Below are 20550 nucleotides of genomic sequence, written 5' to 3'. Positions count from 1 at the left end.
ACCTTGAAGGATCATCCAGTCCAACCCCCCTGCCAGAGCAGGAGCACCTAGAGCAGGGCACACAGGAACACAGCCAGCTGGGTCTTGAATATCTCCACACAGGGAGACTCCACAACCCCCCTGGGCAGCCTGGTCCAATGTTCTGTCAGCCACACAGGGGAAAAAAGCTCTCCTGTTTCCATGGAACTCCCTCTGCCTCAACTTCCACCACTGCCCCTTGAGCTGGCATTGGGCATCACCCTGCACAGCTTTATCAGCAGCAATGAGGTCACCCTCAGGCTCCTCTGCTCTGAGCTAAAGAGCCCTCAGCTCCCTCAGGCTCTCCTCAGCAGGGAGATGTTTCACTGCCTTCAGCAGCTTTGTGGCTCTGTGTTGGACTCTGTCAAGCAGTTCCCTGAGGTCCTTCTTGAACTGAGGGGCCCAGAACTGGACACAAGATTCCAGATGCAGCTTCACCATGGCAGAATAGAGGGGGAGGAGAACCTCTCTCAACCTCCTCACCACAGCCCTTCTAATCCACCCCGGGTTGCCCTTAGCCTTCCTGGTCACAAGAGCACCTTGCTGGCTCATGATCAACCTCCCATCCACCAGGACCCCCAGGTCCTTTTCCCCTTCACTGCTCTCCAACAGCTCAGTCTCCAACAGAGGCTCCATGGGGTTGTTCTTTCCCAGGTGCCAGCCTCTCCCCTTGCCCTCGGTGAACTTCTTTCCATTTCTCCCTGCCCAGCTCTCCAGGCTCAGTCTGGTTGAATGGCAGCACAACCCTCCTGTGTCAGCCACTGCTCCCAGTTTGGTGTCCTCAGCAAACTTGCTGGCAGTGCTCTCTGTGCCTTCATCCAGGCCACTGATGAACATACTGAATGATCCTGGTGCCAGGACTGACCCCTTCAGCATCTCCACGTTAGACCAATTCACACAGGGGAAAAAGCTCTCCTGTTTCCATGGAACTCCCTCTGCCTCAGCTTCCACCACTGCCCCTTGTGCTGGCATTGGGCATCACCCAGCAGAGCCTGGCTCCAGCCTCTGGGCACTCACCCTGCACAGCTTTAGCAACAGCAATGAAGTCACCCTCAGGCTCCTCTGCTCCAATCTAAAGAGCCCTCAGCTCCCTCAGGCTGGGAACTTAATCATTAGGAGAAATTTCTTCCCAGAAAGGGTTCTCAGGCCCTGGCCCAGGCTGCTCAGGGAGGTGCTGGAGTCACCATCCCTGGAGGCGTTTAAAAGCTGCCTGGATATGGTGCTGAGGGATTTGGTTTAATGGCATCAGCTTAGTAGCAGGGTAAGATTGTGAGCTCTGTGTGCATGGTTGGGCTGAGTGACCTCAAAAGATCTCTGCCTCACCAGTTCTATGGCTCTGTGAAGCATTTCCTGCCTGCTTCAATGCAGAGATCACCAAGACAGCACAAGTCTCCTTGTGCAGAGTCTGCCATGCTGTATTGACACAGGCCCTGTGCCTCAGCAGAGGGGTGGAGGCAGCAGCTGTGCAGCAGCAAATGCTTAAGTGGAGCAGCTGCTGGACAAGGGAAACTTTAACTGCATCCCAAGGCTTAAACAGGGGCATAAATAGGTCTGTGTCCCTTTATCTGGTGGGAGAGAGCATGTGGCTGGGTGTCTTTCATTACAGCCTGGACTTGTCTTGGCATCACCCACATCTTTCAGAAGGAAAAAGAAAGAGGAAGGGTGGAACCAGCTTCTCTTAGGTCATGGCTTAGGTGGCTTAGATCCTCTGCATCTTGAAACAGATAGGATGAACTGAAAGATAGTTCTTGACCTGGCAGTTAGCATACAAAGCAATCAGGGTCTCAGCTGTGTCCCTGCTTCTATTCAGAGATAGAAACAACTGGCATGAATGTTAGACACCATCCCAGATCAACAGGGAGTACTTCAGGGGAACTACTGTGCAGCATCCATGTTTGAACTGAAATACTTAGCAGAAATAATAAGAACCACCTAGTTGAAGGCCTGTAGCTCGTGGTGTTCCCCAGGGGTCAGGGCTGGCTCCACTCTTGTTCACTATCTCCATCAGTGACCTGCAGGGAGGGACCGGAGTGGACTCTCAGCCAGTTTGCTGGTGATGCAGAGCTGGGAGGAGTGGCTGACACCCCATGAGGCTGTGCTGCCAGTCAGCCTGACCTGGCCAGGCTGGAGAGCTGAGCAGAGGGGAACCTCAGGAAGTTCAGCAAAGGCAAGTGTAGGGTCCTGCACCTGGGGAGGAAGCCCCCCCCTGCAGCAGGGCTGGTGAGGGGTGACCTTCTGGAAAGCAGCTCGTCAGAGGAGAACTTGGGAGTGCTGGTGGACAACAAGTTGTCCATGAGCCAGCAGTGTGCCCTTGTGGCCAAGAAGGCAAATGGTCTCCTGTGGCATGTGAAGGAGGATGAGGGAAGTTTTCCTCCCCCTCTGCTCTGCCCTGGTGAGAGCACATTTGGAGTATTGGGTCCACTTCTGGGCTTCCCAGTTCAAGAGAGACAGGCAACTACTGCAGAGGATCCAGAAGAGGCTACAAAGATGCTGAGGGGCCTGGAGCAGCTCTGTGAGCAGGAAAGGCTGAGAGCCCTAGGGCTGAGAGCCTGCAGAAGAGCAGCCCCAGAGGGGAGCTGAGCAATGCTCAGCAAGAGCTAAAGGAGCTGTGAGGGGCAAGAGGATTCGGCCAGACTCCTGTCAGTGGTGCCCAGGGACAGGCCAAGGGGCAGTGAGCACCAACTGCAACCCAGGAAGCTCTGCTTGAGCATGAGGAGAAATTTGTTTGGTGTGAGGGTTTTGGAGGCCTGGAGCAGGCTGCTCAGAGAGATTGTGGAGTCTCCTTCTTTGGAGAGATTCCAACACCACCCCACACCCCCCCGGCCATTGCGCTCCTGGGCAAGCTGCTGGGGGTGCCCTGCTTTAGGAGGGGGGTTGGGCTGGATGATCTCCAGAGATCCCTTCCAACCCCCACCTTGGTGGGGCTCTGTGATTCCAATAAGTGTTGCAGTAGCTCCTGTTGATTCCTCTTTGGTGACCTTGCAGCCCATTTGGTGCTGTTTTGCTGCAAGCTGCCCCCCCAGTTAGAGCTGTGGTCACTGCGGCGCAGGGAGGCATCGAGGCTGCTGCAGCCAGCTCAGCACCAAGCAGAGAAAAGAGACTCAACTCAGCCTTTGTCCACTGGCTGTTCCTGCTGGCTTGCTTGAATGTTTGCACTCAGCTTGGGGCTCTCTTGCTTTCAGTGGGGTCTGTAAAGTTGTCTCTTGTCCTTCTTAGGTTCCAAAGACTACCAGCTGGTGACCTGGTCCCGCGACCAGACCCTGCGGATGTGGAGGATCGACTCTCAGCTGCAGAGGGTATGTAAGCCTCCTCCTCTTGGGCTCTCACAGTCTTCTGCCAGGCTGCCTTCACCTCCTTTCCCTTCTCCCACTCCCTCCTCTGGTATACTAGAGCTGCCAGCTGCCACTGCACTTCCTTCTTCAGCTCTGGCACAGAGACCTGTGATGAGGCCTCTCTGTGTTTGTGCCCCAAAACCTTTGGGGTTCCTTTGTTAGAAGTCCTTTAGGGAGGGTGGAGATCAGTTACTGCTGGCCTTGCCAACTCCTTGGCTGCCAGACTGTATGACCCTTCCCTTGGCATTCCAGGCATCAGGCAAACGTAGGAATTGTGCCCTCTGCTCCCTCCCTTGTTCCCTTTTCCTCTTAGGCTGGTGCAGGCAGTGTGAATCCTGCTGTGCTGTCTGGCAGCAGTTCCAAATTGCTGGCACAGTTACTAGCCCCCCTGTGCTGGGTCAGAGTTGAGGTTCATATGGCCATGATGGCCCACACTGCCCTGTCTCATCTTCAGCTGTGGATGGCTTGGAAGGGGAGGAGAACAAGGCAGGTTTGCAGTGATGTTACTCTCCAATGCCCTGCCAGCCTCCTGCAGTTTGAAGCTTGGAAGCTCAGTGAGTGTCTTTGACAGAGCTTGATGAGTTTCAGAGGGGTTCTGTCTTTCCTTGGACCTCTAGATTTTGGTCCCCTGAAACATCAGCAAGGAGTTTGATGCCTTTTCTGCACAATGTGTGGAAACCCAGCTCTTTCCACATGTTTATCTTGCAACCTGCTCCTTCACCCTGAAGCTGAAACAAGCAGCCACCTTGTCTGTGCTGCTGGAGACCTCCATTGTGTCCCTCCTCAGCTGCCTCCAAGTCAAAAGGGCTTGGTTCACTTAGGAGCATAGAATGGACTCATGGAACAGTTTGTGTTGGAAGGGACCTTTAAAGCTCATCCAGTCCAGCCCCTCTGCACTCAGCAGGGACATCTGCAACTGTAGCAGGTTACTTACAGCCCCAAACAACCTGACCTGCAATGGTTCCAGCCCTGGGGCATCTCCCACCTCTCTGGGCAGCCTGGGCCAGGCTCTCCTCACCCTCAGTGTCAAAACATTTCTCCCTTCTTTCCAGTCTGAATCTCCCTCTTTCAGTTCAAACCATCACCCCTTGTCCTGTCACAACAGGCCCTGCTCAAAAGTCTGTCCTCAGCTTTCTTAGAAGCCCCTTGAAATACAGAAGGCCACCAGAAGGTCTCCCTGGAGCCTTCTTCTCTCCAGCCTGCACAACCCCAACTCTTTCAAGCTGGCAGATGTGCTGCTCTGCATCTTGTTCCCTAAGTCATCCTGAACTCACTGTCCCTTCCCCCTACCTGTGTTCCTCTTTCATTTTAATAGTTCCTCCTGTAAGGTCCTTCTGTGCTTGTTTGCAGTCAGCTGCTCTTGGTACTACCCTGAAAAAAGGCTTGGTTGGCCCCAGCAAACCTGGTCACTATTCACCTCCTGTTCCAGGTTTTTAATGAGTGTGTTGAGAAGCATGTGTCCCAGCACAGGTCCTGCAGGTCTGTACCATGCCCCTTGGCTCCTTCCTGAGAGATCTGTGAACTTTTGATTTCTTACCTGTCTTTAAATCAGTTGTTCAGCCATGTCAGAGCCTTTCCTCTCCCTCTGTTGGCCTTCTCTTTGGATCAAGCTGCAACATGCTGGCATCTTGCTGCTGACCAGTGCTGAGATTTGCTACATCCTACCCCTATGCTTTCTCCTCCCTTCTTGTTTCTTCTCTTCACCTTCCCTGTTTCCTTGTGCTGAAGCTAAAATGAAAGTCTTCATGCTCTTCATGGAGCATTGGAGCCTCTAATATGTACCTGGGTGCCTGGAAGGTGAATGTCCAAAGCAGAAAGTGTGCTGCTCTCAGATCTGATCTGAAAAGATGAAACCACCTTGGACAAACTCATTCAGGGAATTGAAGTCAGAACAGCTTTAGTTTTGATTAAAGTCAGCACTCTGTGTCTTAGACTGACCCTCTCAGCTCTAATGGCTTTGTAAGGGAGCAGGAGATGTAGCCAGGCTGCCTGAGGTAACAGAGCTTGAGGGTGCTGGAAAGTGGAAGAGTCATAGAATCATAGTTTGCATTGGAAGGGAGCTTAAAGATCATCCAGTTCCAACCCCACTAGCAGGGACACCTCCCACCAGCCCAGGTTGCTCAAGGCTTCATCCAACCTGGCCTTGAACACCTCTAGGGAGGGAACATCCACAACCTCCCAGGGCAACCTGTTCCCACCTGCCTTGGTCACAGAAGCAATACTAAGATCTAAGTCATGACTTGTGTGGACAGACCTGCCTTCCAAATCCAGCTCCCTGCAGGAAGGAGCTGTGTAATGATTCATTCCTGTTATGCAACATAGAATCATTGAATAGTTTGGGTTGGAAGGGACCTCCCAAGGTCATCCAGTCATAGTATCATAGTATCAGTCAGGGTTGGAAGGGACCACAAGGATCAGCCAGTTCCAACCCCCCTGCCATGGGCAGGGACACCCCACACTACAGCAGGCTGCCCAGAGCCTCAGCCAGCCTGGCCTTAAACACCTCCAGGGACAGGGCCCCAACCACCTCCCTGGACAACCCATTCCAGGGCTTCACCACTCTCATGGGGAAGAACTTCCTCCTCACCTCCAGCCTCAATCTCCCCACCTCCAGCTTCATTCCATTCCCCCTAGTCCTAGCACTGCCTGAGATCCTGAGCAGTCCCTCCCCAGCCTTCCTGTAGCCCCCTTCAGATCCTGGAAGGCCACAATTAGGTCACCTGGGAGCCTTCTCTTCTCCTTAACTAGACCAGGCTGTCCCAGAGCCTTGTTTTGAATATCTCCACAGACAGGGTCTCAAGTCCTTCCCTGGGCCCCCTGTTGCAGTGCTCCACCCCCCTCCTGGTGCAGAACTTGTTCCTAGCACGTGGTTGTGTTTGTTCCTTCCAGCTCTGCGCCAACGATATCCTGGATGGAGTTGAGGACCTCATCGATGGCATTTCTCATCTGCCAGAGCCAGACAAGACCCTTCACCCCCAGGACTCAGAGCCCCAGCAGAGCTCTGGGCATGGGGATGAGGAAGGTGAGACAAGTGATGGGTTGTGGAACTTCAGACAGCAGCTCAGCTTGTGTTGGGGAGGGGATGCATCTTGGTATAAGGGAGGAAAAAAAATCACAGTACCACAGAGTGGTAGGGGCTGGAAGGGACCTCAGGACATCATCCAGCCCAACCCCCCCTGCCATGGTGAGTTCACTTAAAGAAGGTAACACAGGACCATGTCTAGGCAGATGTGGACTGTCTCCAGAGCTGGAGACTCCACCACCTCTCTGGGCAGCCTGCTGCAGTGCTCCATCACCCTTAGGTGAAAGAAGTTCCTCCTCCTGTTTAGATGGAACTGCTGACATTCAAGTTTATGCCCAGAGAGTGCTGTAGGCCCAGCACAGACTAGTGCTGTTTCAAAGATCAGTGGGTGAGGAACTGGCTGGAGGCTGAGCCCAGAGAGTGGTGGTGAATGGTGCCACAGCCAGCTGGCAGCCAGGCACCAGTGCTGTGCCCCAGGGAGCAGTGCTGGGCCCTGTGCTCTTTAACATCTTCATTGATGATCTGGATGAGAGGGCATTGAGTCCATCAGCAGTAAGTTTGCAGCTGACAGCAAGCTGGGAGCAGGAGTTGATCTGCTGGAGGGCAGAGAGGCTCTGCAGAGGGACCTTGCCAGGCTGGGCAGATGGGCAGAGGCCAAGGGCAGGAGATTGAACACATCCAAGTGCCAGGGGCTGCCCATCGGCCACAGCAACCCCAGGCAGTGCTACAGACTGGGGGCAGAGTGACTGAGAGCAGCCAGGCAGAGAGGGTTGATGGTAGGCTGAACAGGCGCCAGCAGTGTGCCCAGGCAGCCAAGAAGGCCAAGGGCATCCTGGCCTGCATCAGGAAGAGTGTGGCCAGCAGGAGCAGGGAGGTCATTGTGGCCCTGTACCCAGCACTGGTTAGGCCACACCTTGAGTCCTGTGTCCAGCTCTGGGCCCCTCAGGTTAGGAAGGAGGTTGACTTGCTGGAATGAGTCCAGAGAAGGGCAACAAAGTTGGTGAACACAGCCCTGTGAGGAAGCTGGGGTTGCTTAGCCTGGAGAAGAGGAGGCTCAGGGGAGACCTCATTGCTCTCTACAACTACCTGAAGGGAGGTTGCAAACAGGCAGAGGTTGGTCTCTTCTCCCAGGCAAGCAGCACCAGAACAAGAGGACACAGTCTCAAGCTGTGCCAGGGGAGGGTTAGGCTAGAGGTTAGGAGGAAGTTCTACACAGAGAGAGTGATTGCCCATTGGGATGTGCTGCCTGGGGAGGTGGTGGAGTCAGCATCCCTGGAGGTGTTTAGGAGGAGACTTGATGGGGTGCTTGGTGCCATGGTTGAGTTGATTAGATGGTGTTGGTTGATAGGTTGGACTCCATGATCTTGAGGGTCTCTTCCAACCTGGTTTAGTCCTATTCTATTCTATTCTATTCTATTCTATTCTATTCCATTCCATTCCATTCCATTCCATTCCATTCCATTCCATTCCATTCTGCCTGTAAACCAGAGCTCTTCCCTGTCACTAGTGGTATGCTAACTGCATCATCTTCAGGTCATAGTTGTGGCTTCCTGCCAAAAAGAAGGTAATTGGAAAGTCAGTTCTGGCTCTGAGGAAGAGAATTCCAGGTCAAGCTGAGAGAGGAGCCAGCAGAAGAGGGGAGCCTGTGGGTAGGGCACTCTGGCACCAGCAGCTTACCTCACACCTGGTACCTAAGCACTTCTCTGCTGGGGTCACTGTGTGAATTGGTCTAACGTGGAGATGCTGAAGGGGTCAGTCCTGGCACCAGGATCATTCAGTATGTTCATCAGTGGCCTGGATGAAGGCACAGAGAGCACTGCCAGCAAGTTTGCTGAGGACACCAAACTGGGAGCAGTGGCTGACACAGGAGGGCTGTGCTGCCATTCAACCAGACTGAGCCTGGAGAGCTGGGCAGGGAGAAATGGAAAGAAGTTCACCGAGGGCAAGGGGAGAGGCTTGCACCTGGGAAAGAACAACCCCTTGGAGCCTCTGTTGGAGACTGAGCTGTTGGAGAGCAGTGAAGGGGAAAAGGACCTGGGGGTCCTGGTGGATGGGAGGTTGATCATGAGCCAGCAAGGTGCTCTTGTGACCAGGAAGGCTAAGGGCAACCCGGGGTGGATTAGAAGGGCTGTGGTGAGGAGGTTGAGAGAGGTTCTCCTCCCCCTCTACTCTGCCATGGTGAAGCTGCATCTGGAATCTTGTGTCCAGTTCTGGGCCCCTCAGTTCAAGAAGGACCTCAGGGAACTGCTTGACAGAGTCCAGCACAGAGCCACAAAGCTGCTGAAGGCAGTGAAACATCTCCCTGCTGAGGAGAGCCTGAGGGAGCTGAGGGCTCTTTAGCTCAGAGCACAGGAGCCTGAGGGTGACCTCATTGCTCTTGCTAAAGCTGTGCAGGGTGATGCCCAGAGGCTGGAGCCAGGCTCTGCTGGGTGATGCCCAATGCCAGCAGAAGGGGCAGTGGTGGAAGTTGAGGCAGAGGAAGTTCCATGGAAACAGGAGGAGAACTTTTATCCCCCTGTGTGGGTGACAGAACATTGGACCAGGCTGCCCAGGGGGGTTGTGGAGTCTCCCTGTGTGGAGATATTCAAGACCCAGCTGGCTGTGTTCCTGTGTGCCCTGCTCTAGGTGCTCCTGCTCCAGCAAGGGGGTTGGACTGGATGATCCTTCAAGGTCCCTTCCAGCCCCTGACATTCTGTGACTCTGTGTCTTGTCTCCTGGACAGAGCTTGTGAGTTCTTCCTGTATAAATGAGAGGTGGCTGAATGCTGGCAGAGCAGAAGGGGGAGGGATGGTGTCTCCAACTTCTGAGTCCCAGATGGGTGGATGGGCTTTAAGACAGAGCTTTGTTTTGCCTTGTGGAACAGGAGGCATACAAGGGAGGGATGGGAAAGAAGGTTTGTGTGGTTAAGGCTCTGGGCAGGTTAAACATTCAGAGTGTTTGAAGAGTGTCAGTGAACAGAAGATGGTGGTGATGTGCATGTGAGAAAAGCTGGGGAAGAAGAATTGACTGCTAGTGGTGATGTGCATGTGAGAGAAGCTAGGGAAGAAGAATTGACTGCTAGTGGTGATGTGCATGTGAGAGAAGCTAGGGAAGAAGAATTGGCTGCTCTGCTCCCTTGCCTTTGTGTCAAAGTTCACACTTCCCTTCTGGGTTTTGGAGCAGAGGGCTGCAATGGATCCCCATGTGAGGAGGGCTTTGCAGGAAAGTGCTTGGATTCTCCCTTTGACTTGCAAACAAACAGGAGAGGAGGAAGAGGTCTAAGATCTGTGCTTGGAACAGAGGAGCCAGCTGTGATGTCCCTTAGGGAAGACATCTCTTCCTCACTGGCGCTTTGCTGCCCAGTGAAGTTCCTCTGTGCCACTTGTCCTATCTGGCAGCAGACCAAGCTCCTAGAAGTTGCCAGCACCTCTGACTGCCTGAAGTTTTCACTTTATGATGGAACAAGCCCTGCTTACCTGTGCTCCCCATGAGCAGCACAGCCTCTCCTGCTCCACCTCAGAGCAGGGGAGGGTTCACTCTTTCACTGTCCCTGATGAGGCCACCCCCTGTAGTATGTCCTGTGTGGTTTCTGGGCAGGGGGGAGCAGAAGCAGATCTGGCTTTGGTGAAGGTTTCCTTTGTGGCCCAAGGGAATGAAAATGGCTTTTCTGTAGCAGGGCAGGTTTTGCCACCAGTGCAGGATCAATGCATGAGGAAGTCCATAGGTAGGAATCTGAGTTCTTTCCAGCCTCAAAGCTATTGTGGCCTGCTGCTGTTTCACCCTGGAGGTGGCTGCTTTTCAGCTGCAGACCAAGGCTCTGTGTTCTATTAGTCAAGCCCTTTTGGGGGAATCTTTGAAGAGCAGATAAATCAGCAAGCCCACCAGCTGCTGCTTCAGCTCACAGCTCTCTGGCTGCTGCCTAGAAAGGAGCTTGAGGAACCCAGACACACATGTGGGCTTGGGGGAGATTAGAAACTAATTGGAAGGGAATGGGAGGACAAGACAAAAGGAGAAGGCTGCTCCTATTGGAAAGCCCAGAGGTGGCTTTTCACTAAGTCTTAAGCTAGAAATAATTATCTTCCCTGACAGCCACTGATCTTCCTTTAATCCCTTGTTCAGCCTCTTTTTGTGGTGTGTATCTGAGCACTCCAAGGAAATGACAAACAGGGATGGGTTGTGAAGCATCCTACCTCTCCAGGTCCAGCAACCCCACTGGGCAGCACTAAGGCCAGAGGGGTTTGGCCCAGCAGCAAAGCCAGGAGCTTGTAGGAAAACTCTCATCAAAAAAGGACAGGGGTTTGTGTTTCTGCTAGGAATAGTCTGCAAAAATCAACACAGCACTGCTGAGCAGTAGCTGAAGGGCAGGGGAGCAAGAGGATGGGGCCAGACTCTCGTCAGTGGTGCCCAGGGACAAGACAAGGGGCAGTGGGCACAAACTGGAACCCAGGAGGTTCCACCTGAACAGGAGGAAAAAACTTTGGTGTGGGGCTGCTGGAGGCCTGGAGCAGGCTGCCCAGAGAGGTTGTGGAGTCTCCTCTGGAGAGATTCCAACCCCCCCTGGCCATTGTGATCCTGGGCAAGCTGCTGTGGGTGCCCTGCTTTAGCAGGAGGGGTGGAGTGGGTGATTGCCTGAGGTCCCTTCCATCCCCCATTGTGCTGGGATTCTGTGATACTGTGAGCATGAGGATGGCAGCTGGATAATTAGGACTTGGCTGGTGTCCTTGGAGCCATCATCAGAAGACACATTTAGTCCTTTCAGGAAGTGATGCCCCAGCAAAATCCCCTTCAGCAGGAGCTGCCCCTGCCCTAATGGAATCACTGAATTGTCAGGGTTGGAAGGGACCCTGAGGATCATTGAGTTCCAACCCTCCTGCCATGGGCAGGGACACCTCACACTAGAGCAGGCTGCCCAGAGCCACATCCAGCCTGGCCTTAAAAACCTCCAGGGATGAGGCTTCCACCACCTCCCTGGGCAACCTGTGCCAGTCTCTCACCACCCTCATGGGGAAGAACTTCTTCCTAATGTCTAATCTAAACCTACCCTCCTCTAGCTTGGATCCATTCCCCCCCAGTCTTATCACTACCCAACACCCTGCAAAGTCCCTCCCCAGCTTTCTTGTAGCCCCCTTCAGGTACTGGAAGGCCACAAGAAGGTCTCCTTGGAGCCTTCTCTTCAGGTTGGAGCTTCATAGCAAGAGTCAAAGCAGAAGCCAGGCACAGCCATAGTCAGTGACCAGCTCTTCTGAAACCCACTCAAGTTTGCTATCTAACCATATCCTGCAGTGTTTGCCTGGCTGTTTGGAGGAGTTCTGGCTTTCAGGGCTTACTGTCTTCCTGAAGACAGTTGGTGGTGGAACTGGAAAGCTAGACCCAGCATTTAGATGAGGTTTTAAAGACCATGAAAGCACTGGAGTGCTTTGCAACATTAAATGCTGCTACAAATGAATGAAGCCTCTGCTGGGGCTTAGAAATACCACTTTCTGTCTCCCAAAGCCTTCCTGTGCTTTGGAAGCATTCCATGGAAGCCAAGAGTGCTAGGAGGTGAGTCCCCAAGAGCAGAAGTCCGCCAGGAGTCCTTTCCCACTGAACCTAGGGGCTCCAGTTCAGCTGTTTGTGCCTTTGGAGAAGGACTCTCAGCTGAGTAAAGACAGCCTATTTAGGGCTGTACAGGGGACAGGCAGCTTCTGTAACCTTCCTAGGAAACCTGTGTGCAGACAGGTGTGAGTTTTTGAAGAGCAAGGCTCAGGACCCTGCCTCCAAACACCAGCTGAGACCCTCCAGCTCTAAGGTCTTTGCCAGGTAAAGGCCACAGAAGAGCAGAGGGAAGCCAGCTGGCTCGGCTGCCTCCTGGCATCATGTGCCAAGCAGTCTGTCCATTACAGCTTGTCCCATCCTCTTCTCCATCTTTGCTGTCAGCCTTAAAAGAAGATTTCCTGAATGACCCCCTGGTGGGAAAGAAAAGTGACCAGCTGGGGCTGCCTCAAACGCTGCAGCAGGAGTTTTCCCTGATCAACGTGCAGATCCGAAACGTCAACGTAGAGGTAAGGAGCTGCCTTTGGCCTGGCTTGTTAGGAGGGGGGGTGTGGGCTGGCTGTGGCCCACCAGAGCTTGGTGGGGGGAGCCTTCTTTGCTGCAGTGACTGCTGTCTGTAAACAAGGTTTATTTTGAGCTGGAAAGATCCTCTTGGCCAGGGGTAGCAGGAAAGAGGATAATCCCTGACGCTTGGGAGTAAGGGAAGTATTTCAGCACAGTAAGTACACTGGCACTGGGCCTAAGGAGGCTGGACAGCATTTTCCTCCCTGCCTAGACTGCAGAGTGCAAAGTGACTTGTTCCACTACACGCAGCTGATCTCATTTCAGCTGTTTCTGATCCCCATCTGCTGAGCCCTCTCTGTCCTGCACTTTCTCTCTCAGTTCTGGCATCTCCCTTGCACTCCAAACAGCGTGACCGAGCTGGCAGGAGGCAGAGCACTGGACTGGAATGGGAGGCTTGGGGCTGCTGCTTGTCTCCTTTTCCCACCCCTGTAGTTTCACAGCTCATGGCATGATCCTGATGTAGTTTTCTGAGATCTTAGATGCTGCCTGTTACTGCTGTGCTGGGCCTAGAGCTCCCCACAGCACTCTGCTGGTGGAGCCCAGTCTGTCCCCATCCGCCTGGGGCAGTTTGCTTGTTCCCCGAGCTCACTGCCTCCACAAACAGCATGATTTTGTCTTAGGGGTGTGCAGAGGAATCAGCCCTTCAGCATGAATTCAATCCACTCTTGGGTTTTGAAGGTCCTTGGAGCTGTAACTGCAGAGCAATTCCTTTTCCTCACACAGATGGATGCGGTGAGTCGGAGCTGTACGGTGTCGGTGCACTGCGGCAACCACAGAGTCAGGATGCTGGTGATGTTCCCAGTCCAGTATCCCAACAATGCTGCACCTTCCTTCCAGTTCATCAACCCCACCTCAATCACTGCTTCCATGAAGGCAAAGCTGCTGAAGGTGTGTGTGGGGAGCCTACAGTGGCTTTATGAACCTGGGCACTTGGTGGGTAGACGAGGGACACAATAAAACACCTGACCCTGCTGGAGACATACAACAGATCCATGCTGTGGAGCTCCTAGGGTGAGGCTTTGGTTGGCTTTGCTGCCCAGAAGTTGCCTTTCTCCACTGGTGCTTGTTAAATGTGTTCTTCACTGCTGCTTAGCTCCAGTGTGATGTGTATCACAGGATCATAGGATTGGTTTGGTTGGAAAAGCCCTCTGAGATCATTGAGTCAACCCAACCCCACCATGGCCATCAAACCATGTCCCACAGTGCCATGGCCAGCCTGCTCTAGTGTGAGGTGTCCCTGCTGACTGCAGGAGGCTTGGACAAGGTCATAGAATTGTTAGGATTGGAAGGGACCTCGAGGCTCAGCCAGATCCAACCCCCCTGCCATGGGCAGGGACACCTCACACCACAGCAGGTTGCTCACAGCCACCTCCAGCCTGGCCTTCAAAACCTCCAGGGATGAGGCTTCCACCACCTCCCTGGGCAACCTGGGCCAGTGTCTCACCACCCTCCTCAGGAAGAACTTCTTCCTAACATCCAATCTGAATCTCCCCATTTGTCCTTTTGCCCCATCCCCTCCAGTCCTGTCCCTCCCTGACACCCTCCAAAGTCCCTCCCCAGCTTTTCTTGCAGCCCCCTGCAGATCTTGGAAGGCCACAAGAAGGTCTCCTCGGAGCCTTCTCTTCTCCAGACTGAACAGCCCCAACCCTCTCAGTTGCCCTTTGATGCTCCCTTCCAAGCCAATCCAATCTGTGAATCAAGTGTGGATGCATCCAGGACTGCAGCTGCATGTTGTACCTCTTGCAGATCCTGAAGGACACTTCCCTGCAGAAAGTGAAGCGGAACCAGAGCTGCCTGGAGCCCTGCCTGCGTCAGTTGGTCTCTTGGCTGGAGTCTGTTGTGGTACGGAGAGCTGCATGGGCTTTCTGCCCTACTTTGTTCTCTTCTCCCACCTCCCACACTCCTGAGCCTGCAGAGAGAGTCCAGGCTCATTAGATGTGTAAATAGACACCCCCTCCCTGTGCCTGGCCATTAAGCACCTCTGGTTAATGATGAAGAAAGGAGCAGATGATTAGATGTGGCTTTGGTCCTGCCTGAAGGTTTGCTGCTTTGGGGAACTCTTAACTCACTGATACTTGGGTTAGTTAGCAGCAGTGGCTTGGGGGCTGGAGCACCTTAGGGGGGGTCCATGCTGGCTTCCCAGCACTGTGTGTATCTCACTGAGTGCCAGGGCATGGTTGTCATCTGAGAGAGAAGAGGATGCATTCATTCCTCTCTGAAAGGCAGATGACTTAACCTCCTTAGTTCTACTCAAAGATCCTATTCTAGGGTCATGGTTTGGTTTTTTTCCCAGGGATGATGCTGCAGATACATCCAAGTCACACTGTGCCCTTAGTTCAAGAGATCTGTGATGCCTACTCAGCATCCCAGTGTCAGGTATTGGGGCTATGTGTGGGTGAAGCATCCCAGAGTGACTGTTTTTAGCATGCAGGAGAGGGTTGGAGAGGCCTCTTCAGATTTCCTTTCTGGGAGATTTTTGTTTATTCATCATAGTTTCATAGTTTCATTCAGGGTTGGAAGGGACCACAAGGGATCATCTAGTTCCAACCCCCCTGCCATGGGCAGGGACACCGCACACTACATCAGGCTGCCCAGAGCCTCAGCCAGCCTGGCCTTAAACACCCCCAGGGACGGGGCCTCGACCACCTCCCTGGACAACACATTGCAGGGTTTCACCACTCTCATGGGGAAGAACTTCCTCCTCACATCTAGCCTGAATCTCCCCACCCTCCAGCTTCATTCCATTCCCCCTACTCCTATCACTACCTGAGATCCTGAGAAGTCCTTCCCCAGCCTTCCTGTAGGCCCCCTTCAGATACTGGAAGGCCACAATGAGGTCACCTGGGAGCCTTCTCTTCTGCAGACTGGACAGCCCCAACTCCTTCAGTCTGTCCTCACAGGAGAGGTGCTCCAGCCCTCTGCTCATCCTCCTGGCCCTGCTCTGGACACCTTCCAGCACCTCCACATCCCTCTTGCAATAGGGGTTCCAGAACTGGACACAGTACTCCAGCTGGGGTCTCACCAGGGCTGAGTAGAGGGGGAGGATCACCTCCCTCGACCTGCTAGCCACACTTCTGCTGCAGCCCAGGCTCTGATTGGCTTTCTGGGCTGCAAGTGCACACTGAGAGCTCATGTTGAGCTTTTTGTCCACCAGCACCCCCAAGTCTCTCTCCTCAGGGCTGCTTTCCAGCCAGTCACTGCCCAGCCTGCATTTGTGCCTGGGATTGCCTCCACCCAGCTGCAGGACCCTGCCCTTGCTCTTGTTGAACCTCCTGAGGTTGGCTTGTGCCCACCTCTCCAGCCTGCCCAGCTCCCTCTGGATGGATCCCTTCCCTCCAGCCTGTCTGCTGCACCACACAGCTTGGTGTCATCAGCAAACCTGCTGAGGGTGCACTCAGTGCCACTGCCCATGGCACCCACAAAGATGTTGAACAAGCCTGGTCCCAGGACTGATCCCTGAGGGACTCTGCTTGTCCCTGGCCTCCCCTGGGCCATGGAGCCGTGGACAGCCACTCTCTGGGTGCAGCCATCAAGCCATCATGAATAAAAAGGCCTTTTTTTTGTTGTTTGTCTTCACATGGAAGGGCTTCATTCTGTTTGGTTTCAGCCCTGGTGTTGTAAGAGGGGGAGCTTGCTCCATGGGGTGGAAGTGTGCTGACTCAAGCCAAGTGCTGCTGCCTGGGAAGAATCCCTTCAGACATGAGCTGCAGCAGTCTTTATCCAAATGAATGCAGATTTCTGCCAAAATGCAGAGAATTAGGAAATTGTTGCAGTTGGAAGAGCCCTTTAAGATCATCCAGCCCAACCATTCTCTGACTCTACCAAGGCTGCTGATAAAACCCTGGCCCTTAGCACCACATCTCTGCCTCTTTGGAACACCTCCGGGGATGAGCATTCAACCACCTCCCTGGGGAGCTTGTTCCAGGCCTTGACAACCCTCCCAGTGAGGAAGTTCCTTTTAATGTCCAACCTAAAGCTCCCCTGCTGCAACCTGAGGCTGTTTCCTCTTGTCCTAAGGCAGTTCCAAGATTGGGAGTTCCAGCTGGATAGGCCTGAGCTCCCCCAATATTTCACACCTCATCACTCCAAGACTTCCAACCTGCCTTTGACCCTTCCCAGCTGTGTGATGTTTCTGTTTAAGGAGCCTTTGTCTCACATCATTCAGGACACAGTTGCAGCTCAGCTCCTTGTCTTGAGAGTCCCATCCAGACTCTGCAGGGCAGGTTTTCTGTTGTTTTTCTCCCCTTTCACCCCAAGTTAAGCTCTGTGTTTCAGCACAGCTGTGGTGGGAGAGAAATCCCTGGACAAGCAACCAGAGGAGGCCTTTCCTCAGAGGTGAACGTGCTTGGAAGTGCCTTCCCAGTCACAGCAGGGATCCATGCCTCAAGGATGAGCACCCCCCACGAGGCTGCCCAGTGCTGCAGCTTGCTTTCCTTCCTGCAGCAGCAGGAGTGTGACCTCAGGTAACTTCTGTTGCAGAACCAAGAGGACAGCACATCCAGCAACCCCTACGCTCTGTCCAACTCCGTTACGCCTCCCCTGCCCACCTTTGCCCGCGTCTCCAACGCCTATGGCTCCTACCAGGACTCCAACATCCCATTTCCACGGACATCAGGAGCCAGGTTCTGTGGTGCAGGTGAGCCCCATCACTGATCTGTTCCAACAGATCCCTGGGGAAAGGCACTTACAGGATGGCCAAGGGCTCAGGCCCAGCCAGCATGGATTCAGGAAGGGCAGGTCCTGCCTGAGCAATCTGAGCTTCTTCTCTGATCAGGGCACTGCCTGGTGGCTGTGGGGCAGGCTGTGGATGTGGTCTGCCTGGACCTCAGCAAGGCCTTTGACACTGTCCCCCACAGCAAACTGCTGGCCAAGCTGTCAGCCCCTGGCTGGGACAGCAGCACTCTGAGCTGTGTGAAGAAGTGGCTGGAGGCTGAGCCCAGAGAGTGGTGGTGAATGGTGCCACAGCCAGCTGGCAGCCAGGCACCAGTGGTGTGCCCCAGGGAGCAGTGCTGGGCCCCAGCCTGATCAGTATCTTCATTGATGATCTGGAGAAGGGGATGGAGCCCATCAGCAGTAAATTTGCAGGTGACATGACAGCAAGCTGGGGGTAGGAGTTGATCTGCTGGAGGGTAGAGAGACTCTGCAGAGGGACCTTTCCAGGCTGGGCAGATGGGCAGAGGCCAAGGGCAGGAGATTGAACACATCCAAGTGCCAGGGGCTGCACTTTGGCCACAGCAACCCCAGGCAGTGCTACAGGCTGGGGGCAGAGTGGCTGAGAGCAGCCAGGCAGAGAGGGAGCTGGGGGGAGTGGTGGAGAGCAGCTGAACAGGAGCCAGCAGTGTGCCCAGGGGGCCAAGAAGGCCAAGGGCATCCTGGCCTGCATCAGGAAGAGTGTGGCCAGCAGGAGCAGGGAGCTCATCCTGCCCTGTGCTCAGCACTGCTCAGGCCACCCCTTGAGTCCTGTGTCCAGTTCTGGGCTCCTCAGGTTAGGAAAGAGGTTGAGCTGCTGGAAGGTGTCCAGAGAAGGGCAAGAAAGCTGGGGAGGGGTCTGGGGCACAGCCCTGTGAGGAGAGGCTGAGGGAGCTGGGGTTGCTTAGCCTGGAGAGGAGGAGACTCAGGGGAGACCTTCTTGCTCTCTCCAACTTCCTGAAGGGAGTTTGTAGCCAGGTGGGGGTTGAGATCTTCTCCCAGGCACCCAGTACCAGAACAAGAGGACACAGTCCCAGGCTGTGCCAGGGGAGGTTTAGGCTGGAGGTTAGGAGGAAGTTCTACACAGAGAGAGTGATTGCCCATTGGGATGTGCTGCCCAGGGAGGTGGTGGAGTCCCCATCCCTGGAGGTGTTCAGGAGGAGACTTGATGGGGTGCTTGGTGCCATGGTTGAGTTGATTAGGTGGGTTGGATTGGTTGATGGGTTGGACTTGATGATCTTGAAGGTCTCTTCCAACCTGGTTTAGTCTATTCTATTCTATTCTATGGGTCCTTTCTCATGTCTTGGGAGTGGCTCATGCCCCTCCACAAGGCTTTGGTCGCTGCCAGGCCGTGGCAAACGGTGTTAAAGCAGAAAGGTTGTGGTAAACTGAGAGGTGATAAAAGTAGTGGGGTGTTAGGGTTTGGAAATAGAGGGCTGGTTGAAGAGGTGACCTTTTGGCTTGTGGCATCTCAAAGGCATGGACAGGTCTTTTCCAGAGGACTGGGAAGAGCTGTTTGCCTTGCTTAGTGCCATCACCAACCTGCTGGGCAGATTCCAGCTCTCAGGCTTGACACAATTCCTGTGATTTGGGATTGGGCTTCCCCCTTGCTGAAGCCGTATTCTAGTTGCTCTTTGGTCATTCTGCACCCTTCCTGTTGTCCAAAATAGCTTCCCCAAGGTCGTTGGGAAACAGTGGGCAAGGACAAGGGGTGAGGGGGGCAGACCTGAACATCAGAAGTTCCTTCTCAACATGAGGAGGAACTTCTTTAACTCAAAGCTGATGGAGCACTGCAGCAGGTTGCCCAGAGAGGTAGTGGAGTCTCCATCTCTAGAGGCATTCAAAACCTGCCTGGACTTGTTCCTCAGCAAGCTTCTTTAGGTGAACCTTCCTGGGCAAGGCAGCTTGTCCCCAGTGCTCTCCAGAGATCCCTTCCAACCCCTACCATCCTGTGATTCTCCTAACTAGGAGCTGTGAGGTACAATCACACCCAGGTTTCCAGGAAAGGCACGGTGCAACCACCACCATTAAAAAACCAGGCCAAGTTGTGAGTGAGAGCTGCCAGGTTTCACTGAGCTGTTTCAGATGCAAGCATGCCTCCTCCAGACCTGACCACATCCCACTTTGGGCATGTTTAGAAAGCTGCCTTGAATAGCTCAGTGCAAACCTGCTGAGGCCTGAAACTCTTTCCAGGAGTGGGTGGCTGAAGACACTTGAGATGCTGTAACAAACAGGGTAGGGCTTGTGAGAGGGTGCTGTGGAGCTTGGCCTTAGGTGGCTGGGGGTTAACCTTTGGGAGAGAAGAGTGGTGCAAGCTGCAGTGGTTTCCGTGCACAGCTAAACATCACCTCACTTTGCCTCTGGACTTGGCAAGTTCTAAGGAAGACTTTTAAACCATGAGTGTGTGTTTGCTCATTTACTGTCTTTCCTCTGCCCTCTGTAAGCCACTTGAGTTGGTGCTTTTCGAGGCAGTTACCTCCACAGGAGGTGCTCTGCCTGTGGGTTTGCAGGGAGGGGATTGGGGGAGAATGAGATTGTCTGTCTGCTTGGAGGTTGAAAGCACTCAGGGGAGTGGGCAGGCACCCAGCTCTTTAGCTACCAGGTTGCCCTTTTGTGAAGCACTCCTGGATGATCTTCATGCCCTTGCCCTGTCTCTCCAGGGTATCTGGTGTACTTCACAAGACCCATGACCATGCACCGTGCAGTGTCCCCGACGGAGCCCACACCCAGGTGAGCGACTGACCCTCAGAAAGGACCAGCCCCTGGTGTTAGCACAGAGAGCCTGCTCCCAGACCTCCCTGGCCCTCAGCAGAGCAGTTTGGTGGGGGAAAGCTCCTCGAAGGTGTCTTCTCTTGGTGCATGGCATCCTAGCCTGCATCAGGAATAGTGTGGCCAGCAGGAGCAGGGAAGTCATTGTGCCCCTGGACTCAGCGCTGGTTAGGCCACACCTTGAGTCCTGTGTCCAGTTCTGGGCTCCTCAGTTTAAGAAGGACATTGAGAGACTTGAAGGTGTCCAGAGAAGGGCAGCAAAGCTGGGGAGGGGTCTGGAGCACAGCCCTGTGAGGAGAGGCTGAGGGAGCTGGGGTTGCTTAGCCTGGAGAAGAGGAGGCTCAGGGGTGACCTCATTGCCCTCTCCAACTCCCTGAAGGGGGGTTGGAGCCAGGTGGGGGTTGGGCTCTTCTCCCAGGCAGCCAGCACCAGAACGAGAGGACACAGTCTCAAGCTGTGCCAGGGGAAGTTTAGGCTGGAGGTGAGGAGAAAGTTCTTCCCAGAGAGAGTTGTTGGCCACTGGAATGTGCTGCCCAGGGAGGTGGTGGAGTCACCAAGCTGCTCAAGAGGGGATTGGACGTTGCCCTTGGCGCCATGGTTTAGCAGTCATGCGGCGTTGGGTGGCAGGTTGGACTTGATGATCTT

General features: G+C 54.1%; 1 protein-coding gene across 2 annotated transcripts in view; it reads left to right on the top strand.

Moving 5' to 3' along the window:
- WDR59 (WD repeat domain 59) overlaps positions 1–20550 on the top strand; it is a 77745-nt gene that overhangs the window by 29095 nt on the left and 28100 nt on the right. For both annotated transcript variants that reach the window (XM_068166523.1, XM_068166522.1), the window contains exons 10-16: positions 3235–3314; positions 6240–6372; positions 12268–12392; positions 13171–13335; positions 14194–14289; positions 16927–17083; positions 19797–19866. In XM_068166523.1, the coding sequence (XP_068022624.1) occupies positions 3235–3314; positions 6240–6372; positions 12268–12392; positions 13171–13335; positions 14194–14289; positions 16927–17083; positions 19797–19866 (826 nt within the window). The remainder of the gene's footprint in view (positions 1–3234; positions 3315–6239; positions 6373–12267; positions 12393–13170; positions 13336–14193; positions 14290–16926; positions 17084–19796; positions 19867–20550) is intronic.

Source organism: Melanerpes formicivorus, unplaced genomic scaffold (genome assembly GCF_026170545.1).
Source record: "Melanerpes formicivorus ecotype bairdi unplaced genomic scaffold, bMelFor1.0.p_v2 SCAF_102, whole genome shotgun sequence".
Lineage (NCBI taxonomy): Eukaryota > Metazoa > Chordata > Aves > Piciformes > Picidae > Melanerpes > Melanerpes formicivorus.
This window is presented reverse-complemented; position numbering and strand designations above follow the sequence as displayed.